The sequence below is a fragment of the Gopherus flavomarginatus genome, chromosome 1 (assembly GCF_025201925.1).
Source record: "Gopherus flavomarginatus isolate rGopFla2 chromosome 1, rGopFla2.mat.asm, whole genome shotgun sequence".
In the NCBI taxonomy this organism is placed as follows: domain Eukaryota; kingdom Metazoa; phylum Chordata; order Testudines; family Testudinidae; genus Gopherus; species Gopherus flavomarginatus.
The window spans coordinates 87,302,099-87,329,338 of NC_066617.1; the positions used below are offsets into that span (position 1 = coordinate 87,302,099).

At 42.6% G+C, this 27,240-nt stretch overlaps 2 protein-coding genes across 5 annotated transcripts in view; both read left to right on the forward strand.

Moving 5' to 3' along the window:
* Positions 1-15,360, forward strand: part of CRADD (CASP2 and RIPK1 domain containing adaptor with death domain) — a 100,953-nt gene extending 85,593 nt beyond the window's left edge. For all 4 annotated transcript variants that reach the window (XM_050935895.1, XM_050935894.1, XM_050935900.1 and 1 more), the window contains one exon: positions 14,995-15,360. In XM_050935895.1, coding sequence (XP_050791852.1) covers positions 14,995-15,296 — 302 coding nt within the window. In that variant the 3' untranslated portion in view covers positions 15,297-15,360. The remainder of the gene's footprint in view (positions 1-14,994) is intronic.
* SOCS2 (suppressor of cytokine signaling 2) overlaps positions 1-26,983 on the forward strand; it is a 144,546-nt gene extending 117,563 nt beyond the window's left edge. The window contains exon 4 of the mRNA XM_050935848.1: positions 26,954-26,983. Coding sequence (XP_050791805.1) covers positions 26,954-26,968 — 15 coding nt within the window. The 3' untranslated portion in view covers positions 26,969-26,983. The remainder of the gene's footprint in view (positions 1-26,953) is intronic.
* Positions 26,984-27,240: the final 257 nt, after the last annotated feature.

Here is a 27,240-nt window from a genome sequence, read left to right on the forward strand (position 1 = left end):
ATAGAATAGCCTACAGTAATACTTGATTTAAATCCCCTACGGAAAAAAAGTGAGATTAACTGCATTATATAACAAAACAGCACTTAGTAACTGGCAGTGTTATTTTTGTTGTTGCAAGAAAGAAACAGCTGCAGCTAAATCCAAAGCACATGATTTTTTTCTGTTGAAAAGTTGTGTGTAGCCTTTGGAAATTTCTCTCTCTAGGAATGTCACTAATAGGAATTTCACTCTGCTTATTAAGAGTTTTTGTTTGTTTTTTCGAGTTAGGAGAGAAACACCCCGTCGATTTTTATCATGATTTTTCCAGGCAAAAGAGCAATCAAATAGTGTTTGCTCAACAGCTTTGACAGGAGAGGATAGGCCTTTTGAGATGAAGGTTCAAGGTGGGTAGAAGAAGGGATTTCCAAACCCCTGACGAAAGTCATATGATGAACTTGTCACATAACAGTTAAAACAATTATTCATCACTTGAGTTTTCCCTAGTTTACTACATACCTGGGGGAAACATACTTTCAGTGCAGCCCTATCTACTTGGTGTGTGCTGACAGAAGCTAAATCTGGTTCCAGTGGAACTAAAAGAAATCTAGTGTAGATATGCATGTACTTGATAGTTATCGTGACAGGCAGCTGCTGACTGCTGTTACTATTTCTTATTTGTATTGTGGTAGCACCTGGAGGAGATTTGATGTGGGGGAAAGGGTAGATTGGATTGGGGCCTAATCTGGAAAAGGACTGAACACCTCAGCTCCCACTGAATTCATTAAGAGCTGCAGAGCTTCCAGAATCAGGCCATAATTGATTACATAAGTGTATTTTCACTTAACTTTATTTCATTTCATAGCTGTTGTGTTAATTCTGCATTATGTCTGAGATTTTAAAATGCCCAAATATCAGAAAAGTCACTTGTGAGCCTCATACTAACTATAATTTATCTTCCTTGCACATATGTTTAACTTAGTACTAATGTATATCAATAATAATGCCTAGCTCTTGTATAGCATTTGTAATCAGTAGATCTCAAGGTGCTTCACAAAGCAGAGAAACCTTATTATTCCCAATTTACAGATGAGGAAATACAACCACAGAGAGGGGAAGTGACTGGTCAAGGTCACCCAGCAGGTCAGTGATGTTACCAGGAATACAACCCAGATCTCCTGAGTCCTACTCCAGTGCTCTGTCCAGTTAGGGTGACCAGACAGCAAGTGTGAAAAATCAGGATGGGGGTGGAGGGTAATAAGTGCCCATATAAGACAAAGCCCCAAATATCGGGACTGTCCCTATAAAATCAGGACATCTGGTCACCCTATGTCCAGTAGACCATACTACAAGCTGGACATCTATTCTCATGAAAAAGTTGGGGTGAGGGGGGTTTCAGCACTCCGAGGCTAAATTCTGAGGCAAACAGGAAATGCTATGGTAGCTTTAAGCACACTAAAAATGGTGGGATTTTTTTTGAATTAAATATAAAATGAGTAATATAATCTGTTCAGTCTTTCTTGTGTTACTGATTTTGAGATTAAATTCCATTAATTTTACACTGCCTCTAATATTCGGTTTTCAGTGTGCCACAGAACTTGATTGGGACCAACATACCAAGCTCTGTTCTGAACCTGCTCATGCCTTCTTAGATCATAAATGCTTCAGGGCAAGGATGCCATGGTTAGTTCTGGCACCACCGGGTCTGCTTTCAGCTTTATTTACTTCAACTAGTGAAAAACAACAAAGCATATTTCTTAAAGCAGTGCAAAGCGGCCTTAGTGTAACTGAGTCAGGTCCACAATGTTTGTAACGCATAGCTACCCCTTTAAATAGGGAACAGGCAATAGAAGAGGTGAGGGAGTGTTTTCTTTGCATCTGTACCATTTTACTTCTATGCATTTGAGTCTAAACCCTGTAGACTCATGGATCTGTGTGTGTGTGTGTGTGTGTGTGTGTGTGTGTGTGTGTGTGTGAGAGAGAGAGAGAGAGAGAGAGAGAGAGACAGAGACAAATGATTAGAATTGATCGTAAGCAACAGTTGGGAAGCAAGCAGTTGATGCTGTGGATACCATTTTGGTGCTGGAGGTAAAAATTGTTGTAATCCTACTCTGTTTCTCAACTGTAGTTTACCATCAATTCAAATAATTTCTCTCTCTCTCTCATTTCCAAAAAGGGTAAAGAGTCAGGATCACATAAAATCCACTAGGGACTTCACTGTTCCTAATCTATTTAATGTGGAAGGGGCTCAGATACTTAATTGGTGGTGTCCTGTTTTTCTTGTTGAACTGTCCCTTTTCATAGGCACAGGCTTTGTTTTACTTCCAATTTAGCAAACAGGGTGGGCTTCTCAACTAGCCCCCCCACACCTCTTCTGGTCCCTTTCCTCTTTGTAATCACCCCACGGGGTGCTCTTTTTTGTAGTTGGGGGTGCCATACGTACAACCTTCTTCCCCTTTACCCCCCATAATGGCTGCCACCTGGACAGAACACATGGCCAATTGGCATTTTGTTTGATTTTTTTTTATGGCAAACACGCTGCTGCGTATGCTGGGCATGAATGGTTACATTTTTGACGAGTTTCTGAAGGACCGGTACTTGCTTAGCCAGTGCTTTCAAGCGGGTGCATTTTGCTTTTTCTGCCTGGAAGTTCTGTTTTAAGGCCTGCAACTTGTTTTGGGCATAGGCTTGGGTTGCCGCCTGGTTAGTGATTTGCACTTTTAACTGCTCAGTTTCCACCAGCTGTCAGGTACACACTTCTTCCCTTCTTCCTAACTCCTCTTTCTGCCCCAACAGCATCTGATACCACATAGCCACTACAGTTTATATTAATTTCACAGCTGCCCCTACACTTTTGCTGTTTATACTTGGCATACCGGTTTAATAAATTTTGCCAAGTATGCATGCCTTTTTGAAGCTCCGCCTCAGAACCCCAGGGATTCTATATGACTTTGGTGAGAGCCCTCTCCAACCAAGAGAAGTCCTCACCCTCCTTTGAAAGCAGCAACAGGGTTTTGTTCCTTCTTGTTGCCTCCCACGTGGTACGGGCATTGAGTTCACCAGACTCCCGCGAGCCCACTGGCCCAGGGCAGCTGGACTTCTGTGTCCATGCTCCCTAATGTCCGTGCGTCCAGCCGTAAACCTATCGATGATGCCAGCGCCCATGACTGCGGAACGCCTCAGGCAAATTGGTAACATAAATCTGTCACAGTTTTGGTGGAGAATTGTAGGGGGGCCTGCAAAGCACACCAACTGTTCTGCCCTTGGTATTTCAGGTTTACTCTGTCCAGCACTGTTGATATTTCATGTTAAAAATTTTATGATTAAAGGTGTGCCCATCTTCAGCCATAGTATGCCTGAGAAATGGAAAAAGGGTTAGCATTCCTCTCTCCACTGTGGTTAGCAGGGGAACACTACAGGTGGGTATACCCCCAGTTGTAAAAGTCCCAGGTAAAAGGAGAAAAACTTAGTAATTCTCACTCCAAGCAAACAATTCTCATTGTATACACCCTCAGCCATAGCATGCGTGAGTTTAAAAAAAAACAACAAAAACTTAGGGTGCATTGGCCCGCGGTTAAGCTAAGTATGGTTAATATCTCTAATTATGTTGTGTTTTATTTTTCATGAATTACACCCAATGTTTTCCTGCCCCGACGCACACTCGGGAACAACTGACTGTATTCCAGACAAATGCCTCTTCCTTTACAGTGTTGCAGCACACGTTTAATCTGAAAAAAGCTGCCTTTGTTACAGCCGTTCAAATGGGGCATCTATGTCAACAGGAGGACGTGTTATGCTATGTTACTAATAAAACCAAAAGCCACTACTAGCTAATGTATGCAATTGTTGCTACCCTAACCATTTTGTTTGTGCTATATTTCTGTTTATGTAGAAAACCAACAGTAACCCTAGCCACCATGTCCGAGGGAAGGTGGAAACCTAAGTGGTGACCCCTCACAACAAAATGTTGACTCAGGATCAAGGGAGAAATGTCACAACCCAATGGCCGCCTCCCTCAGGGGGTCCCCTGGGGAGGCAGATCAGCACTGTATTTTGCTAATGCCGTTGCAAGCGTCGCAAGGCATTTTGGGAAGTGTTAAAGGTGTAAGTGTAAAGTAAAAAATTCCTTTGCAGGTTACCAGAGGCTGAAGGAGGAGGAAGGGAAAAGAAAATGGGTTAATGCGACAACTCAGCTCAGCCCGAAGATAAGACGCCAGCTCTAGTCCAAGGTCACTGCGCTCAAACAAACTCTATACAGCCAAAAAGCCTGCAGCAGTACCTGGATCTTACCCAACCCCCCAAAAATAGGGAGACGGTGAAGGCCAGCAAGGGAAAAAACAACCGTCTCACATCCCTAATGCCGGTGTGTTTTGGGAACGCTGAAAAGGTCACAAAAAACTTGTTTAAACTGGTACAAAAAGCATGGAAAACAAAGGTCCCTAAACAACCCCCCCCAGCCCTCAAACTTAAAACCCTACTAAAAGCTAACGCAAATCAGAGATCAACAGCCCACCCTGGACAACCTGTACACAAAACAAAACTCCTGTCCACCTCTTCCCGCCCTTCTTCATACGTTACACCCAGGCTTGGCCTCCCCAGGTACTGCATGTATAAGTAAAAAAGTGGGTTAGGGCTTGGGGCACTAACGCTTTCTTCCTTCCTCTAAGTAACATGAAAAAATCCCCAGCACTCCACTGTTGTTTTATTATTTTATTAATAAAGCTTTAAACTCAGTCACTTAGTGTGCTCTGTCATCTCTTCCCCTAACAATCCTGCGGCCTCAGCCTAATCACCTGATGCCTCAGGCAAATTGGTAACATAAATCTGTCACAGTGGGTGGGAGTAGAAAATGCTAGATCAGACAGATTGTTCAGGAAAACTGCTTAGCTTTTAGAAATGGTTAGTGACCTGCTGCTTTGTTTTTTAATTACTTTTAAAAAAAATAAAAAAGAAACACATTACCAAGGATTTTGAATATACAGTATTTTTATCATGTTTTGATGCATATAATATGTTCCAGGTTTTAATATTCTGGCTGCCACCTTTGAAGCTGCTATGCAATGATTAGCAAGTTAATAAGCTATACCTGAACTTTTAAATAAGCAGATTTTATTAAGCTGAAGTGGAATCCTCCACATTCATGAATTACTCATAGATTCCAAAATTCTCTGCCACTTTTTGAACCATTTTTTTTATCATACCAGAAATGCATTTAGCTTATCACAATCTAATGTTTTCATACAAATATGGAAAGGAAAGAGATTGATAAGTGTCACATTCTAATATCCAACATCAGTAAGTGAAATGTATTTACCAATTAGTACAGTAATGCTTGCAATATAAAGATTTTGGCATGAAGTGGTTCAAACTCATAACATAGGAGTGGATCCTGCTCCCATTGAGGCCAGTTTTAAAATTCCAAACGACTTCAGTGTTGCAGAATCATGGCTGTATTGTAGTTCACAAATTTAGTAGCATTGTGTTAGCTTCAGATGTATTTACACTAAAAAGACAAAGAACTTCCTATCCTTTCATTCAGAATGTTTTGAAAAATATACTGATACTGGTTATTTATGTATTTGGCATATGCAATCCACTCAAGCCAAGTCACATTGTTCTTATCAACAGTGTTCAAGGCACGAAGACCTCCAGAAAGTTGAGTAATTTTGCTGTCCTCAACAATATGTCTCATGGTTTGTGGCTGCCCATGTTGATAGAATGGACTGTCTCTAAAACACCACCAAAATTCCACTGCAGCACAAATTCCATGTCTGGTATGAAATCGGTTCAGAAGGCTCCATTGCCTTCATGGTAAATCAAACCCAGGTTGACATCAAGTGGGGTCAGAGACAAGATCATTATTTGTCACTTTCTCTATAGATCATGAAACTCTCCATGTGTCCTCGACCATAAGTCCCTCACCTGGTAAACTTATCCACAATGAGTGCTGTGAGGGCAGACAAACATGCGGTGGATTAAACAAGTCTTTAATTAACAGTAGATGTGGCATAACTCGCAATTTTGTGACAAGCTTTGCTACGCTTTCCTCTCTGCAAACACTGGGTGGAGCAATTTTGCAGAGAACTGGTAACATAGCAGAGGATTAGATTTGTGTGCCTAAAATAATGTGTGTGATGGAATTAAGTTGTACATCAATCATCTTTGTGTAAGACGAATGAGCCTGTACTGGAGCGCAGTACTGCGCCGCTGAATAGCAGAGTGCCAAGACTGAAGTGTGTAATGTTTGGGCATTGGCACCTCATATCATTCCAGCCAGTTTTCAGAGCAGGCTCTTGCACATTTTGACCTTATTCACTATATTTGTAAGATGGTCATGATATGTGAGAGTTCTATCCAACATGATGCCTAGATAGACTGGGTGTGAATCATGCTTTATTCTCTGACCATTAAGAACTATATTCAGCTCTCTGTCCACTTGTGTATGATGTAAGTGGAAGACACTTCAAACCATCTTACTTCCATTTGGTATCAGGTGCCACCGATGACAATAATACACCACAGCCTCATTCAGATTTGTCAAAGGAGCGTGACTGAGTGCCGAGGCATATGTTGTCTGCATGAACAAACTTGTGAGACCCAGTATATGGCAGGTCATTTGAATATAAGTTGAATAATGTCAGAGATAATATTGCTACTTGTGGGAGGCCATTCTTTTGGTTCCTCTAAGCACTTGTTCTATCACTGATACACACACGGAAATGGCAGTTTCTCAAAAACAAAGCCATTGCACATATTAACCAACCTGGTATAGTTCTAGAGAATTTCACCAAAAGGCCTATGTGCCAAACCATACCTATGCCATGGTCAGGTCAAGGAAAACTGACACCATTCTTCAGCTTATGTTGGAATCCATTTTTGATGGAAGTTGTAAGTGCCAGCACTTGATCACATGTACTGCAACTGCGGCAGAAACCAGCTTGCTCTGGTGCCAGTATGCTTCCACAGGTGGAAGATCATTAAGTACAGTACATGCTGCTGGCTGTGTGTGATTGGCATACAATATGATCCAGCACTGGTCAGGGCAGTAGTCTAAATTCCAACGTGCTGAATGGAAGATACTGTGCTGCTTAGGGTCATGGACCAATGCGAGATCGTTATTTGTTGCCAACTCCAACAGTTGTTTGCTGTTTTGGGTCTGCAGTCATATAACCCCATTCGCTATGTTGATTATTAAAGTTGCCAACGTTCACTACCGGATGCTTAAGGCTTGGGAGAACTTGTGGACCCCAGGTAGAAGCATTTCAAAGGATATGGCAAACCATATTTTATTTTTGTCTTCCATTTTTATTAGCAGCTTCGATCAGTCAGTTACAATATATGGAAATACTGAATATCATATTGATACTTGTCAGTGGCTGTGATTTCTGGTACTATGCATATTCTGCATTTTAATGACTTTTTTGTTTGCATTCATCAGATTAGAAGCTATCCAGTTATACAGGCTTCATACCATCCTGAATTAATTCAGACATGAAAACAAGGGCTGCAGAGCAAAACTATACCTACTGTATATACTTAACTCAGCACTGTCCCAAACTAGCATAGTTTTCTCAGTAAAGCCTGTGTCACAGTAGGTTTGAGGGAATGGGGAATAAACAGGTAAGTGCTAACTGAACCTGTAAAGTATTATGCAAGTTCTGGAAGGCTTGTGTTGTTTTCCTCATTCTACTCTTGGTACAGATTCCATATTGCAATATAGTCTGTATATTTAATAGGCCAGACTCTGAGCTTGATCACACTCTACAGCAGGCAGTGGAGTTACTTTGGATTTATACTGAGATGTTACTGAGAAAAGAATCTGGCCCATAGTTTCTGCAGATAGCTTTTCCATCACCAGGGTTTTCCAAAATACTGATTCCATTCTGTAATTCAATGAAAAGGGAGTTTCCACTTACAGGTTTGCTAATTCTTGGCAGCAAGTATGAGACAGGACTACAAGCAGATGTCCTTGTACTGGATAATATATCACACCTGGAGCAGGACAGAACCTGGCAGCTTTGTGTGTGCCAGTTCAGCACCTGCTGTTAGATCTGTGATGTGTTTCAGTTAAGCAAGTGTATAGGCCTGTAGGAGGCCGCAGGGAGAGCAATTTGTTGTGAAATTCCTTTAAAAAATGAAATGTGTCTTCCGCATGTGACGGGCTGTTGGCTCACTCGATTTGTCAAGTGAGCAGATTTGCTGTGGAGATGACTGAGAGATGAGAAATGTTGAGCCCCAGGCAGCCTTTTTTGTTTAGCACTTTTCAGGGAAGAACTGTGCTCTGAGTGAAGGCCAGAGAATAAAGTCATCACTGAGAATATTGATAACACTTGCTGTGAACTCTGTGGGTATTATGCACTTCCTAATGACTTCCAACAATCTTAGGAATGGAAGACTGGATCCTTGGCCCTGATGAGTGGCACAAACCAGCACTAAAGCTGACTCACGTGGCCAGCTGGGGCGTCCCCTGACATAAGAAAATCTCAAGGTGGCATAAAGCCTGCTTTGGTTAGCTTTATGCCATCTCTCCTCACTGCCGTTGGCACAGGGGATTACTGGAATGCTTCAATGACCCATGGCTGTAAGTCAGAAAAGCCCTGAGGAACATGGGAATTCACAGGTGGCATCCTGCCATTTTGCCCCACTTAAGGCTGTGCTGTTTGGATTAGTAAGGGAGAGCCACATTGTGTCTGGGTACGCGTTTATGGGATGTTCTGTTTAGATCCTGATTCTGTTTGCTTTCTGCTTTCAACAGCATGGTACCATCCTCCTGTCTATGCACTGGTCTGGAAGCTCAGGAACACCCCCTACCCCTCTACCCCTGATCTTGCACCACTAAAGTTAATGAGAGCTTTGCCATTTCAGCATAGAGTGTCTTCACCAGATGCTCTACAGTGGCACAGCTGCATCTAGTGTAGACTATCCCTTAGAAATGGGAGCAGACAGGGCTTTGGAAGGTGTGATCCAATTTGCCTGCATCAGGACTGAAAGAAAAGGATTGAGTTTGATCCTTGTTCATTGAAATTTGCTATATGGCCCCAACAGTTAGGCTCACTAGAGCACACTGAAGTAGTATTTAAGGGGATACTTCGTAGTTACTGCAAATTACTTGTAGTATCTGAACAATATGTTAAAGACTAAGGCCTCAATTGTATAGCAAATTTCACCCTCAACTGAAATGCCTTTGCTTTTGTAAAACAGTAATAATAATAAACCTCAACCCTATTTTATGTAACTTAGAATTTGCATCTAAAATGGCCTATGTAAATATTTCTCAATAAAGATACAACAATTTTTAGATATCTAGATAACATTCTCTATCTATCCCAAATGTTGCAATAACTATGTGCTACTATATATGAAAAAGAATCAGCACAGAGTATAGAATGGGACTCAAATAACAATGCTTTGTATTAAATATAACATCTGGCTAACATCCCAGAAACATGTGCACCCATATTAGATTAAAAGATTTCCTGGATGGGTTTTATTTATGATGACGATGATGATGATGCTTATTTATTTTTAAAGGGCTGATAACATGCTGAAGGCAAGATACTTGTGTGATTCTTCCCAGGGGTATGAGTTGCCGGGCATCTCACTACCGCATCTGCTCTTAGCATGAGGAAGCCTTGTCTGTGCTTGGTGTGGTTCAGCTTTCCAACACCACCATCAACTCAAACACTTCCCTTTAGTCTTTGCAGGCCTCACTGCTACTCTGCAGAAGTAGCAATAGTCACTCGCCAAACCTTGAGCCTTCCAATCTCCCTGGGGTGTCCAGCCCCGCGTCCACTGGACACTTGCAGTATACACAGATTCACTGTTTCCAGAGAAACAGTACATGCCATCTTACCAGATTTACCTTGGATCACCGCTTTGCTTAATGCAAAGCAATTAGCTATGTTTATAATTAGGGACCTACCACATTCGTGGCCATGAAAAACACATCACTGGCTGTGAAATCTGGGCTTCCCCCCCACCACCGTGAAATCTGTATAGTATAGGGTAAAAGCACACAAAAGACCAGATTTCACGGGGGAGACCAGCGTTTCTCAAATTGAGGGTCCTGACTCAAAAGGGAGTTTCGGGGGGGGTTGCAAGGTTATTTTATGGGGGTCACGGTATTGCAACCCTTACTTCTGTGCTGCCGTCAGATCTGGGCGGCTGGATAGCAGTGACTGTTGACCAGGTGCACAGCTCTGAAGGCAGCACCCTGCCAGCATCAGCACAGAAGTCAGGGTGGCAATACCATACCATGCCACCCTTACTTCTGCACTGCTGCCTTCAGAGCTGGGCAGCCAGAGAGTGGCAGCTGCTGACTGAGGGCCCAGCTCTGCAGGCAGTAGTGCACAAGTAAGGGTGGCCATACCATACCATACCATGCCATCCTTACTTCTGTGCTGCTGCTAGCAGCTGCTCTGCCAGCACAGCACAGCACAGAAGTAAAGGTAGCAGTACTGCAACTCCCCCTAGAGTAACCTTGTGGACCCCCTCCCCAACTCCTTTATGGGTCAGGACCCCATCAATTAAAACACCGTGAAATTTCAGATTTAAATAGCTGAAATCATGAAACTTATGATTTTTAAAATCCTATGTCTGTGAAATTGACCAAAATGGACTGTGAATTTGGTAGGGCCCTATTTATAATGAAATTAAGTATAAGTTTATTTAACAAAGTACAGAGACTGAGGTAGTAGCAAGTAGAAGTAGTGGAAAGAAATGGTTACATATAAAACAAAATCATAATGCTCATCCTAAAGCTTAGACTTAATTACTAAGCTATTCTCGTGTCTTAGAGCAATGCTCACCCAAAATCCTTGCAGCCCTTTACAACCAGGCTTGTCTGTAATCCTCCCTGCATAATCACATTTCAATATTCTCAGCATAAAATCATCTTATTGCTAGTGCCGAGAAAATGTGAACAGTTCGGTATGAGAGCAAAGATCATAGGAGGTTGGCAGATAACAGTTCTTTAGGGGGAGGGGAGCAGTCTTTTTATATTTAGTAGCTAAGCATAATAATAGCTGTATTGCCACGAGATATTATCAGCCAGAGTACAATATAACCATAGTTATACTGTGCCATATCTTTTTAATTTTAGTTTTAGTTAAATATTTGTTCATGGAGGGTTCAGATTTACAGTTATGGAGACAGAAGCCCTCTGATTACCTGCAGAGCTGGTAAGCGGCAGTACAGGCAGCCCCACCAGTGTTGTCTCAACCCTTTTCTGGAGAGACCCCCTCTACTGATGAGAAGGTAGTTCAGTCGTCTTCTTACTCATTTCATCCTTGATCCCTTTGCCAACAAAAGGCATGATTCAAAGCTTACTGAAGTCAGTTGAAAGACATTGATTAACTTCAGTGAATCAGGCCCAAAGTAATCCACTTTTGCAAACTGATTTGAAATTACGTCCACTGTGATCTGGACTGAGACCACCAATTCATTTCCCATAAGCCACCAAATGGCCCTTTGGGGGTCATACTGTTCAGCTAGTCCTGACTTGGGCTAGGTTTGTACTGGTGACCTAAGGAAGGCAGAGGAGCCCATTATTCGTCCTCTGTTAGCCATCCAACCCCCCAGGGCTCTTCTAGTGGTCTAGAGACATAAAGATGAAAGCAGCCTACAATATTTTTTAGACAGTAACTATTTCTTTTATTCAAAACAGCTCTTGATAGTGTACATCAGTCTTGAATGACCCAAATGATCTGCAAATATTTTATGCAAAAAATATTTTACAAGAAATTTTTCATGATGCAAAGGGAGTGCTGCATTTTCATTGTTGTTCCTGTGTTACATGGATGGAGACTGTGAGCATGATATTGGAGCTATGAATTCGATTTCACAAAACGGCTCTTCTGTAGGCTGCTTATTCATCATTGAGATCAGTAGGCTATAATTAGCCCTCTCTTGGAGGGTATTTATCTTCCATTTTGATGCAATCCCCCAGGCAACAAATGTAGAGGACAAAATTCATTGGCCTGTAGCATCAGGGTGTGATCTCAAGGGACGGTTGGTATCTAAGGATGACTAGGTTTCATAGATATGTTTGCAATACCTTCTTTCCAGTTGCATCATTTTCAGTGTAACTAGTATCAGCTGTGACTTTACAGGCAAAAGTCTGTCTCTCTGAACAGCACATTGAGATCTAAAATACCCTATTCAGTTCCTTTGAAATTACAATAAGGAATACTCAAGAAGGCCCCTCAGGTTTACAGGAGGTTTTATGTTCCATTCCTTTAACATTTTAAACACTGTTAACTATGGTAGCCTATGCATTTCCTTGGGTAGCTGTACTGGTGGATGGACTGTATTGGTACTGTAGTCTGTGACTCTGGTAATAAAATTTTTCAGTGCATTGAAATTTTTTGAGGTGAGCAATACATTTCTGGATTTTGTGGGAAGCACTGAGGAGCTTGGACAAAATTCAGTCAAAAGAATTGTTTTGGGACCATGTGACTGGAAGTAATCCCATGAAAGAGGTCTGAGGAAGGCCAGATGAATGGTTCTGGGTCGGGGAAGAGGGATTATGGGAAATAATTTGTAATGGGAAGGAGATTGTGAATAAGGAGAGGCCAAATAGCTGGGTGAGATAGGGCGTTGCAGATTGGGATTGTGCTGGCAGGAGTGGAGAAGAGACTGGGGCAATTTGGTGAAATTGATTAAAAACTGGCTAACTCAGTGGTTCTCAAACTTTTGTACTGCTGACCCGTTTCACATAGCTAGCCTCTGAGTGTGACCCCTTCTTATAAATTAAAAAGACTTTTTTTTATATATTTAACACCATTATAAATGCTGGAGGCAAAGTGGGGTTTGGGGAAGAGGTTGACAGCTCGTGACCCCCTATGCAGGGCCGGCTCCAGGCACCAGCTAAAGAGGCAGGTTCTTGGGGCGGTCAATATCAAGGGGCGGCATTCCGGCTGCTATTGGGGTGGCACATCCAGGTCTTCAGCGGTAATTTGGCGGTGGATCCATCAGTCCCTCTGGGAGCAAAGGACTTGCCGCCAAAGAGTGGAGCAGTGCGATCACGCTGCTGCAGCTTTTTTTTTTTTATTTTATTTATTTTTTTTGGCGCCTGGGGCGGCAGAAAACCTGGAGCTGGCCTTGCCCTCTTGTAATACCTCATGACCCCTTAGGGGTCCTGAATCCCAGTTTGAGAACCCCTGGACTAACTGCTAAAAAAAAAAAAAAACAAAACCCTGTAAATGGGGGATCACTGTCCACTGGGAATACTTCTTTTAGGATCCCACAGGAATCTTTTAATGGCCCACTGTTATTCAATATCTCTATTAGTGTCTGGGAAGGAACTATAAAATCATTGCTGGCAAAGTTTGCAGATGACAAAAACTGGTGAAATGGCAACTAATGATAAGGACAGGTCAGTTCTACAGAGCAAGTTTGATTGCATGGTAAGCTAGGCTTGTTTGAAGTACATATATTTTAATACAATTATATGCATGAATGTTAGGTCACGCTGAGTGTAGATCAGACTCACAGAATGAGGGATTATATTTTGGTAAGCAGCAACACATAAAAGATTTAGGAGTACTAGTAGGTCGCCAACTGAACATGAGCTCTCAGTACAATGTGATCATTGGGCATATAAGTAGGGTAATAAGAAGTGATATGGAGATTTTTCTACCATGGTATATAGCCTTAGTGAGACCATTACTGCAATACCGTGTCTACTGATCATGGCCACGCTTCAAAAAGGACATTGACAAATTGGAAAGAGATCAGAAATGAGCTGCAAGAATGATTTGAGCATGCCTAATAGGCAGACAAAAGAAGCTCAATGTATCTAACTTAAAAGAGGATGGTTAAGGGATGATCATGATCTATAAGTAACTCCCTGGGGAGAATATTTCTGACAATAGATGGCTTTTTCATATAACAAACGCATAACAAGATCCAATGGCTGGAAGCTGAGGCTAGACAAATTTAGACTAAAAGTAAAGCATAAATTTTTAACAGTGAGATTAATTAACCATTCAAACAAGTTATTTAGGAATGTGGTGGATTCTTCATCCGTTGAAGTCTTTAAGGTTGCATATTTTTCTCAAAGATTTACTATAGTTAAACCAGGAATTATGGGCTTGACGCAATTATGGGCTGAAATTCTATGGCCTGTGTTTATGCAGGAAGTGAGACTATAATGGTCCCTTCTGTCCTTAGCAACTAGGACATAAAATCTGGCCAAATTTTTCGAAAGTGACTGGTGATTTTGAGTGCCCAGCTTGATACCTTAGAAGGGCCTGCTTTTCATGAAGTGCTGAACACTCACCCTCTGCTCGGGGATCTCAAGTTAGGCACCCAATATCACCAGTCAGTTTTGAAAATCTTGGCCTCTTAGAGTATGTCTACCCAGCCTGTGACAGCAAGCCTCCCAGCCCCGGCGGACAGACTCGGGCTAGCAGGACTCGCACTAGCACTTTGAAACTAGTTGTGTAAGCACTGAAGTTGCCACTCAGGCTCTGAAGCCTAGGAAGGGGACGGAGGGGGCTTCAGAGCCAGAGCTCCAACCCAAGCCACAATTTCAAAGTGCTGTCTACACAGCTCTTTTTGGAGTGCTAATGTGCTGGAACAATTTGTATAGTGGAGGCACAGAGCCATTGAACCACACTGTAAATGCTGTATATGATGGAAACCACTTCAAGCCGGGGGTGTGGCAGCACCCCTAGTTCCAGCACCTATGCTAGTGTGAGCTCTGCTAGCCCAAGTCTGTCAGCACAGGCTGGGAGGCTTGGTTCCACAGGCTCTGCAGACATACCCTGAGTAGTATCACAATGTCTAGGTTTTTTATTTTCCTAAATCTCAGAGTCCTATAACAAAGTTTGTTTATCACTTTTTTTTTGATAATGAATCCTTCTGTTTTAGATTTGTTTTGTTCCCTAAATTATTTCAGTCTTTAACCATAAAGCTTAATCCTTTTGTTGAAGCTTCGGACTGTATTAACCTTGCCCATTTTTTTGCCCAAAATATTGCCTGGTGATGTATGTATGCTTTTTTTCTTTTTTCCAGATGACAGGTTAACTGGAATTCCACCAGACATTTTGAAGAACCCCCCAACAGATCAGCAGATTAACAAACTTGCCAGGAGTCTGGGGCCTGAGTGGGAGCATATTGTACTGTACCTGGGTTTGTCACAGAATGACATCTATAGATGTAAAGTCAATCACCCTCACAATGTGCAGTCACAGATTGTGGCTGCATTTGTCCTTTGGAGACAGCGTTTTGGAATCAAAGCCACAATCCAAAGTCTGCACACCAGTCTGATGGCCGGAGAAGTGGATCCTTCTGTGATCCAGCATATGCTTGAGTGAAGTCTTGTTATTGATTGGTGGCTCTTGAGTTTTTTGCTAAATAAAATACTCTGGATTCACTGAATCACGTATCAGTGTTCTGATGTCTCTTAATTAGAAATCGAGGAAATGGCAGACAAGCAGCTTGGTAATTTTATTACTCTGTGCTTCCTTGTAGCTTTCAGTTCTCTGTGGGAGGTTTTGACGTCTCTTCTTATTACATGTATGCCAGATTATTTTTTAACAGTCTTTAAGAAATTATTGCTCTTTTTGTTCACTTTTATACTTCTTCCAATGTTATGTAATTAAGAAGGTGTTGACGCTTAAAGTTTGCTAGAGTCTTTGCAAGCAGTGAGCCACATCCTGAGAGGTGCTGAGCTAATAGTAATGGGAGGTTGTTGGGCACAGTGTCTCCCTTAGGACTTTGTCCATTGTTATTGTATTATTTAAGAATACTCTAAGGCAGGGGTGGGCAAACTACGGCCTGATCCGGCCTGCCAGCCATTTTATTCCGGCTCTCGAGCTCCCGCTGGGGAGTGGGGTCTGAGACTTGTCCCGCTCCAGCACTCCAGCTTGGAGCAGGGTCGGGGGCCACTCTGTGCGGCTCCCAGAAGCAGCGGAATGGCCTCTCTCTGGCTCCTACACGTAGGGGAGCCGGGGGCTCTGCTCCGCACGCTGCCCCTGCACCAAACATCACCCCCACAGTTCCCATTGGCCGGGAACTACAGCCAATGGGAGCTGCAGGGGCAACACCTGCGGACCAGACAGCGCGCAGCAGAACTGCCTGGTTGTGCCTCTGCATAGGAGCCAGAGGGGGGACATGCTGCTGCTTCAGGGAGCCGCTTGAGGTAAGCACTGCCTGGAGCCTGCACCCCTGAGTCTCCCCCCAAGCCCCAACCACCTGCCCCAGCCTTGATCCCCCTCCCACCCTCTGAACCTATCAATCCCAGCCCAGAGCACCCTCCTGCACTCCAAACTCATCATCCCGTGCCCCACCCCAGAACATGCACCCCCAGCTGGAGCCCTCACCCCCCTGTCCCCGCATCCCAGCCCCCCTACCCTAGGCCAGAAACCTCTCCCGCCTCCTGAACTCTCTTCATTTCTGTCCCCACCATGGAGCCCCTCCCCCAGCCAGAACCTCACCTCCTCCCACACCCCAACCCCAATTTCATTAGCAGTCATGGCCCACCATACAATTTCTCTACTCAGATGTGGCCCTCGGGCCAAGAAGTTTGCCCACCCCTGCTCTAAGGAGTTATGGCAAGGAGCAGGATGCTGTGATAGCATGTATCTCTTGAAGAGCAGGACAGCTGGGGATCCTTTTCAAGCTATAAAATAAGAAAGAGGATAGGCAGAATCTAGTAAAGGAAAGTTCTGTGGACATGGCAGTAAAGCGCCTTGTAGCGGACGTTGGTTTCTCTCTTCTGTGACTAATAAACAAGGATATGATCTTGTATCCCTAGAATCTTTGCAGTTCTTATGTTCTAGGATCCAGATGAGCCTGCCTCTCAAGTGCAATTTTACTCTTAGCTTGCTGTTCTTAAAGCCAGAGAGGAAACGGCCTACCAAAATGGCCTCTCTAATTTTACAATAAGCCCAGCCAGAGGGGGGGTTTAATGGTCTAAGCAGCAGGTTTGCAGTCTCTAGATCAGGCCTGCACAACTCGTAAAGGGGCGAGGGCCACATTACTCCAAAGAAAACAGCTGAGGGCCGAAACCCCGCGGAAACACCTCGCCCCAGCACTGCCCAGCCCTGCAAAAACAAACCTTCCTTCCCCAGCGCAGCCCCACCAAATCAGCTGTGGGCCAAAAAGGAAGGTTGGGGGTGAGGAGATGATACTTGATTTTAAATCAACCCTGGGCTCCCAGCTGAAGAGGTGGCTGGGAGCTGTCAGGGGCAAATTAAAGGGTCCGGGGCTCCGGAGGCTGGGGCAGGGATTTAAAGGGCCCAGAGCTCCTGCTGCTGAGGGGAGCCCGAGCCCTTTAAATCCCAGCCCCAGCCCATCTGCTGGAGCCGCGGCGGGGATTCAAAAGGCTCTAGGCTGCCTGCAGCCACTGGGAGCCCTGAGCCCTTTTAATCTCAGCCGCCACCAGGATTCAAAAGGCTCTGGGCTGCCCGTGCCGGCGGGGAGCCCTGAGCCCTTTAAATCTCATCCGCGGCCAGAAATCTCTGCAGGCAGCTGAGAGCCCTTTGAATCCCGGCCACAGCTGGGATTAAAAGGGCTCTGGGCTCCCTGCTGCTACGGGCAGCCCAGAACCCTTTGATTCCTGACCGCGGCTGAGATTTAAAGGGCTCAGGGCTCCTCTCAGTGGCAGGCGCTCTGGGCCCTTCAATCCCTGCCCCAGACTCGCAAAGCTCCGGGTTCCCCCAGTCGCTGGAGCCCCAGACCCTTTAATTTGCCCCTGACAGCTCCCAGCCATCTCTTCAGCTGGGAGCCCTGAGCTGATTTAAAGAGCTCTGGGTTCTCTGCCACTGCGGGCAGCCCAGAGCCCTTTGATTCCCGGCTGCGGCTGGGATTTAAAGGGCTCTGGGCTCCCCCGCCGCTGCAGGCAACTCAGAGCCTTTTGAATCCCGGCCACGGCCATGGCTTTTAGATTCCCCGCCGCGGGCCACACAGTGAGCCTCCGCAGGCCGCATGCTGCCCGCGGGCCATATATTGTGCAGGCCTGCTCTAGGTTCTCTTGCATCACAGGTTTGAATGTCAGCAAGAATAACTTTTAATCTTTCTTTCCCACCACAATAGCTAAATGGAATTGCATGAAGTTCAGTGGATGGGATGCTTCTGGATGAGACTTTAAAACTGAGGTCCTGCATTTGTGTTGTCACATGGGTGTACCCTAGGAGGATGACAAAGCCTGGCTGGGATGATTTAGTTGGGGTTGGTCCTGCTCTGAGCAGGGGTTGGACTAGATGACCTCCTGAGGTCTTTGCCAATCCTAATCTTCTATGATTCTATGATGACCGTCTGTGTGATGCCACTAGCTGGCAAGCTACCTCAAATCTGAGATGGCAAGAAGCAGTCTGGGAACTATTGGTGCCAAGAGACAGAGGCTGTCATTGCTGGCTGTGGTTAAGCATGGTCTTCAATAGAACCAGAGAATTCCTGCTGCCCTTGCCTGAACACCCCTCCTCGTGGTCTGGCCAAACCTATTCCCAGAAGCCAGCCCTTCTCCATGAAGAAGAACTTTGCAGTGGTTCCCATCACCTTCTGGGAGAGGAGAAAAGAAGATTCCTGAAGACTTTATTTCTTTCCCACTCAGTGTGGAAGAACTCCCACTGCTCTCTTTTGTACCAATTATGTCTCCTATTTTTCTTGCAGCTAACATGGAGTTCCTTTTATCTCAGCCACATGTACCTGTGTGTCAGGGTCTCTTTCCCACTTTGAACTTTAGCATCCAGAAAGTGGGGACCTGCATGTACTCCTCTAAACTTAATTCCTAGCTTAGATCTGATAGCGCTGCCACCAACCAGAGATTTCAGTGTCTGGTGCACTCCTTGTCCCCCCAAAACCTTCCCTGGGAAGACCAAGACCCAAACCCCTTGGGTCTTAAAACAAGGGGAAATAAACCATTCCCCTTCCTTTCCCCTCCCTGGGTTACCCTGAGAGATTACTGTGATTCAAACTCCTTGAATCTTAAAACAGAGAGAAATTCACCTTCCCCCCTTCTCCTTTCCCCCCACCAATCCCTGGTGAGTTCAGACGCAGTCCCCTTGGGTCTTACACAATGACAAAATCAATCAGGTTCTTAAAAAGAAAAGCTTTCAATTAAAGAAAGAAAAAGTAAAAATTATCTCTGTAAAATCAAGATGGAAAAATGTTTACAGGGTATCAGCTTAACATAGACCAGAGAGACTCCCTCCCTCCTAGCCTAAGTATAAGTTTCAGCAAACAGAGGTAAAATATCCTTCCAGCAAAATACACATTTGCAAATCAAGAAAACAAATGTAAAGACTAATTCGCCTTCTATCTAGTACTTACTAGTTAGAACATAAGAGACTGTTTCAGAAAGACTGGAGAAACCTGGTTGCATGTCTGGCTCCTCTTAATCCCCAGAGAGAACAAAAAAACAACCCAAAAAGCACAAAACAAAGACTTCCTTCCACCAAGATTTGAAAGTATCTTGTCCCTCGATTGGTCCTCTGGTCAGGTGTCAGCCAGGTTCACTAAGCTTGTTAACCCTTTACAGGTAAATGAGACATTAACCCTTAACTATCTGTTTATGACACTGTGTTACTGGAATTATGGGACTCATTCTCTGGTACCATTGGTCAGGTTTTACCCCAGAATGGTGGTTAGAGCATAAGCCTCCTCTTCCCTTGCCAGCTAGCACCATTTCTTCCTTTTGGCAGAAAGCTCTAAGCATTTGCTGCATTCCTGCCTATCAGGTAGATGTATCAGTTGCCAGGGGGAGTATTCATGGACATCAGAAAGATCAACTGCTGTATGAAACCAAGATCTTCTGATGATTCAAGCCAGAAGTACATTAGAACTCCTTCCAGGTGGATTAACTCCAAGGGAAGGACACACATCACAGAGGACTGATCTGGTAGGTAAACAGAGTTTGGGTCCAGAATTTTGAGATCAATTTATGCACAACCCCTCAAGCAGACTGTTTCATCTCTAGAGCCAATGCGGAACACCCTCCTCCCCCAGGTTCTGCCCAATATATTTCAGCAATCTCACCTAGGTCAGAGGTCTTCATAAAGCTTTTGGATGATAGGGTTTTTTCTCCTGCACCCCCAATTCTCAAAACTATAAAGTAAATTAGGGAGGAGAGGGCCATCTGAACAGTCTGCTAGCTGCGCAGTTTGCCATGGTTTTCTGCACTCCTGGTACCTGACAGTATGGTTTGGCAAAATGAGCTCATTCAGGCCCAGAAACAATCTACTGGTATTTTATTTTTAGTTTTCTATAATATAGTCCTGACCTTCAGCCATTCGTGATCCTGTTATACCTCACTTACATCTTAATTAATTGTATCCTATTATGGTGTATTAAAGCTTAATTCTATCAATAAGTCCCAAATAAACAATGTAAATCAATTTGAACTTTGGATGTTTTTATATATATATATATATATATATATATATATATATATATATATATAATGCTGTTTCAAACTGCTTAATTCCAACATAAATGTATACGTTCTATTTAAAAACAATCTGAGTGCGGCTTATGTATATGTGATTGTGTGATCATGGGCTAATTCAGCCAAATGTAGCCTAGAGAGGGGAAATGCAACTCCTGGAGGAATTTCTGGGCCAAATCCAGAAGTGATATAAACAGTGGTGTTAGTTACATGGTAGGTGTATGTGGCAAAAGATGGTAACATATACCTGCTGCATCCAGCAGAAGAAGTTACTAAGAGCATGGAAGTTTTTTTGTTTTTTTTTTGGTAAAGTCCCTCTCACGCTGTTACACACCCACATTATACATTGGTCTCAAAGGGAATTGAATCCACCACACCAGGCAGAATTTGATTCTCGAGGAATACAAAACCAGTGCAAGTTACATGTTGATTGTAAGTGGCAAAATAATATAACATATCCCACCACTTTATGCCACTGTTAATAGACTCTTGAGACAGCTTCTTTGAATCAGGTAAACTTTGTGTTTTACATTCTGCACTGAAAGGTCACCGTGTAGGGTTAACCATAATGAAAACATCCAGAGTTAAGTTCCAAAGTAAAGATTAAAACAAAAAATGTTTGCAGGTGACAGAAGCCCTCATGCTTCAGGGCTTTAGCCAACTTCTAACTCATAGGGGTTAGGAAGAAAATTTCTCTGTAGACAGGTTATCCCATAACTACCTACTGCATAGTTTCTTGGACTATTCTTTGAAATAACTGGTGTCAACCATTACTGGAGAGGACAATGGACTATATGGTCTGATCCAGTATGGCATTTCCTATACAGTTTTTAAAACAAATCTCCTCACCTATTTTGCAGATAACATTTGAAGGTTACATCCTGCATTCCTAGAATTCCCAGTACTACCACTGAAGTCAACAGGAGCTTTGTCTGTTCAAAGAAAGGGCCCTTAGGAGAGGAAAACAGACACTTTTAAAAAATCTTGTTTACTTGTCGCTATTTATGCTGTTTGTTTTTTTTCCTCAGGCTTGACAACTAAAAATGAATTAGGCAGGTTCTCTTTGGCTTATCATGACTTTCTAATCATTTTTGTCTTCAGCTTTCCCATGCCCTAACTTAATGCTCCAAAGATGGGGTGACATATACTGCAGAGACATTTTGTTGTTGTTTTAAAAAAATTGTCCATTGTCATTCTTTTTATATTCATAGAAACGTCTCTATTGGTTTAGGTCTTGTTAAAGCTTGTTTTTACAAAGCCGACATTCAGGACCACCTTTGACTTGAAAGTAGTATCCCTTTGAATGGAAAACTCCCTTTCATTAGTCTTTAAGAATCTTTCTTTCATGGGCATTGTTTTATATTAAGATGATTGTACTTTTAAAATTCAGAGCAAGATTATCTGCTTGCTCTCTTTGACAGTCAAAAGGTCTTTAAAATGTAGTTTATTCTTTTCTATCAAATACAAACCTTTTCAGTCTACTACAAAACATGTCTAAACAATATGCGACAAAGCGCTAGCAACAGTTGCTAAAGTATTTAATGCTTTGGATGTTAACTAGATATATGAGTAGGGTCACATTTCATAAAACATGGACACATAAGTGTTACACAAGGCCATTATACAACCTTCTTCAGCTATCTGAAGGATATTAAGTCTGGTATAATGCATCTTACTGCAGGGATTCATCATTTGAATATATCCAGTGAGTCAGGCACTAAAGTTATAATGATAATAAACCAGGCTGATTTTGTTGGTGGTTTGTTTTTCAGGCCTTCACAGAAAACTTATCAACAATATGTCCTCTGATCATCTTACTGCTCTATGTATAAGGAGTGTGCGCATCCACGATTTTAAAAAACTAGCTTAAAATTAGGGCTTTAGAGCTATATTTAAGTTCCTAAATTAGTGGCCTAATATTTAAAAGTACTGAACACCCAGCAGCTCCCACCGAAGTCAATGGGAGTTGCTTGGTGTACAGTACATTTAGAAATTGTATCACTTGTTTAGAAGCCTAACTTTTAACCACTTGGTTTTTTGAAAATTTATATTACAAAGTCAAATCAGTCATTAGCTGTTGCAATCTCCGTAGCAGACTGGCGTATTTATAAAGTCTGTGTGCTTTTCCACAAGTGACCATCACAGGAAATGACTGAACGCGCATTACTAATCAGTCCTGTAAAATACAATATGGGAATTTGTTTTTCTTAATTAAAATATTGCCTGATGCTGGATGTACACTACATTAATTTACTTGGTATTTAGCATTTGCCTTTCCAGACCGATGTTCTGTACCTATTTGGTACAAAATCTCCTGCTATGCTACATCTGGCTTCAAAAGAAAATTTGGAAACAAACTGCCTTTCTTATATGGAAAATGTGTGGTGTTATTATTGTTCTGAATTATTGTAACAGCTAACAGCACCAGTCCTGGATCCCACTGTGCTAGGCCCAGATCATGCCATCTGCAAAGGGTTGGATTCTCGTAGGAGAATTATTTGTGGGTAAATGCTGGTGTTTATAAACAAGTCAGTGCCTGGCAGTGTTGTCTAGATTAATGAGGTAACAGAGATGCAATTTTCCACATCTCTCTACCAGCCACACCTCAAGCCTTATTTGGCTGCAGGGTGACATTACTGCTGTTCTGATGCCTCTTCTTGAATGAAGGAATGGCCATTGTGCCAAGTCATATGAACATTTTATTTTGGCAAATCTCCTATAATGAGTGAGCTGAGACCACCAAATTGATGGCCATTTATGATTCTACATTAAGTCAAGTTAAACCCAATTTTCCTTTATTGCATTGATCTACACCACTAGCTAGCCCCGTCAGCTGTTTTTTAACAGGTTTAAAACCTTGTTCTCTAATGGGTCTGTGAGTCTGTCTTCTCTGCAGAATGAGCCTGGGTGATTGGCACTCAGGTCTGAGCACCTGACTTAGCCTAACCTGGGTGCCAGCAGCCACACTACAAAGATCTACTCAAGTTATGATATCCTCACTAGTGCTACACTCATCCATGTGTATCACTGAGTCTTCTGGAGACATTTCCCATGGTTCCTTGTGATGCACTAAACAGAGCCTCTCCATGATTCTTTCCCAGTGAGCTGTGGGAGAACTTCTCTATCCTTCTAAGCACAGGAGGGATTTGTGGGAAGGCATTGGAGGACTATCAGCAGTCAAGTGATTTTAGCCTGTGTCCTCACTGCATAGGGAACAGGTTACCTGCTCCGTGAAAGTGGAACCTGAGCTCTAAACTATACCACCAAACCAGACCACATGGCCTGGGTTGAAAGCACCACTTGGGTAAGAGATTTTTGCATAGGGATGAGAGGAGTGGTAGGGCAAAGTGGATAAGATCCCAGGCTAACTTGCAATGAAGCTATACCCTCTGAGTTCTGAGCATGGGTTTGTACTGAGCCAGTACTTAGTAATATGCCATGCTAGCATCTCCCTGATGTAGCATCTACAGAATCTGAACTTTCAAGGTATTTTTAAAATTAAGTTTCTGCCCTGACAGTGGAAGAGAGAGCCCTCCAGATATTATCAGTATACTGGAATCTGAAAGAATGAGTCTCAGAGTACAGTAACAGTTTAAATAACCTGAATTATTTCACTGTTAACCCACCTGTTAGTAGAAACATCCTGCGGGGCAGATGGACAGAGTTTGGGCTCATGGGCATAACTTAAGCAAAGAGCAACAACTATTTTCTCTTAGTCTGGCTCCCTTAATATGATTAGAGAAATCCTTTCCAGTGAAATCTCTATCAGCCACCCTACCTTTTGTATGATTAAGTATTAGTTATTTGAATTGCACTAGCACTTCCAGTGCCCCAGTCATGGGCCAGGACCCCATTTTGCCAGGCACTGCACAAACTTATAACATAAAGATGGTCCTTGGTGGTATTATGACAGAAATGAATCCATTTTTTTCCCCTTGAAAGTGGTGGTGATTGTTTCTCTTCATTGGTCTATGGAGGGATCTTTGAGGTCTAATTTATCTTCCTTAGGCCATAACCAGGTTTTAGAAATTTTCTTTTGTTCTCTGCTAAGTGGAGGCAGTCATATTTCCAGCAGATTATAAATGGGTACCAACAAAATTAATTCCCACCTTAATTAAAAAGATCTTGAATACCCTGAAAAGGAATCTGCCCAGGTCAGAACCATCCCTATGAGACTTCAGACTATTTTGAACAACATTTGGAGATGTAAATTAAAATAGAAATCCTCAGTTTTTGAGCTGCCTTCCCCTAGATCAACCAGGGGAATTTTCCATCCTGAGTCATTTGTTATTCATCCATGGGATGAAACATTTTGCAAAAGGCTAGAAATATAAACAAACATCTTTTCCCAAAGAATATAAAAAGAAATAGTGATCAGATTCTGAATACAGATGAGTTGCCAGTATTGCTATATAATGGAAACAAAAACAATATATGAATGTTAATCTATTTATAAGTTTCTATATTTTCAATAAGAGGAGAATATTCTTAATACACTGCATAAAACAGCACTCAAAAGGCAGTTCCTCGAAAATCATGATTTATCATGAATGTTCCCAAATATTTGTCCAGATTTTACTACATGGAAAATTCTTGCTCTTCCAAGATCTTCCTGCCAGTTGGTAAAAGTCATAGAAAATACATCTGGCTGTTGAGTGTTTTTAACCTGAATTAATCTCTAGCAGAGTTCCTGCGAAACAGGAATATTTGCAGAATGTTCCAATATTACTTCCTGGAGAAGGAGAGATTTACATGGTAGAGCTAGAATTCCATGTAAACCTGACCGTGGAGTTAGAGACAAAATTCTTCATAAATTCCTCTTCAAAGCTCTGCCTCTTGCGAAAAGCTGAAAGATCACAATACTGCAGTTCAGCAGTTCCTGAATGGGTAATGAACAGGAAACGTAGGGTGTCACTGGTGTATCCATGAATGCATTTAACAGCTATTAGTGGCAAAGAGCCTGTTTCTACTATTGGAGCATGATCCAAAGCCCACTGAAGTTAATAGAGAAAAACCCTCACACTGGCTTCAATGGACTTTGAGTTGTCACTGATACGTTTTCATTGGGACCCACTGAAGCATGGTATTTTTACTAGTTCTCTTTGAAAAGCAGTTTTTATGGATATTTGGTAATAAAAGGCAAGAGTTTTCTGCATGTATAGTTAATGTTTTAGACTAGGGGTCCTACTTTCACTGCCCCAAGGACCACTTTGTACCAGTGAGTTCTAAGAAAGGCTTGATTAGAGAAAAAGAGCAAAAGAGTAGAGCCATTCAGCACAAAATAATAGTTAGACCCAAAAAAATTTTAGTCTCTTTTCAATGCTGTTAATATCCTACATTTTGGCTCCGAATAGCTCCTAGCGGGGACTAGACCTCAAAGCTCAGGGGATTGGTTATGGGTGTATGGACTTTTCATGTGGAAGTCAATGGTTCACACTCAACCCAGGTCAATACAGACCCAGAGTTGACACACACTGCTGATTTATTGGTGGCCTATGTGAAATGAGAGTTAGACTTTCAGTCCTGGTCTCAGTGGTTGAGAGTCCTCAACATACACCTCTCCACCGCCGCAGCTGGCACACCCACTAGAGAAGACAAAGAATTGAATGGGCAGGAAGCCTGGCCCACCCGTTTACCATGAAGATGGTGCCCCCCCGTTTCAGATTTGGAGCCCACTGGTGGGGCAGTCTGGGTAATATATATATTGCCACTGCCCTGCTGTACTTGTTTTATGGGTAAACAGGGGACACGAGCCTCACAGCAATCAGCCAGGCCCCTTTCAGACCAGCAGGAAATTCATCCACACACAGAAAGTCTGGACTTGATTATTGTCTTGTTATTTACTCATTCCTATATATTAGGAATGGGTTGTATTCAGCAGCTAAACCGCTGTAGTTGCAATGACTTTTGGGCTGTACAATAGCCCTTTTTGAAGTACTTGGCATGCAGAGTGGGCTGTAATAAATGCTGTTTTGACATTACACTGCCATAGTGGTGAATGTGCTCAGGGCTGGCTTGTGCTCTTTTTAGTCATGTCGGTGAGCGTTTGCTTATAGGAGTAGATCTATTACACTCATTGGGACTCCTCACGTTTACCATCGATCATAAAGGTTTCCCAGCCAAGGCCTATAAGAGTATTATTTGCAGTATCAAGATTAAGGGACATTCTGCAAATATACTCTTAGAAAGGTGAATTTCTGGCTTTGTTTAGTAACACCTGATTTGGGGGCTTTTCTCATGTCCTGAGTTATTTCCTGGCTGAATTAATTTGTTTCCTGCATGTGATTATTCTTATGGGGCTGAGTGGTCATCATTATGCGATTACAAGTTAATATATCCCAGTTTATGCAGGAGGGCAGACTAGATGATTGTAAGGGTCCATTCAGGCTTTTAAAAAAAAATTCTCTGAGCTGTTTGGGCACCTAAAGCTTCAGTATTAGGTTTTAAAAATATCATTTAAATGGTATTCTAAATAGATATATCTACCCCAATTCTCACCCCTTTGCATAATTATCTCTGAATTGTTCGTTTGAATTAAATTAAGCTAGTTATGCAAATTGGAGGTTTTTGTCTTTTCCTCTGCAGAGTGACCACCATTGAAAACTAAATAGACGCATTGTGGTATTGTCTTGACTGTGGTATTTCCTGTATTTCAGCTGCGTACCGCAATGAGGTATTTATACTGCACAGCAGTAAATATTTACTTTATGATGATGCCCTCTTCACTGGGAATTTTATACTTTCTAGTTCACATGGCATAATTCAGTGTGCCTGGTATGTGTGACATTCTGTTAGTAAAACAAAAGTGATTGTCCTTCCTAATCTCTTTCTATGAGTAACTAGACTTGCACATCACCCATCTTTTAAGGATC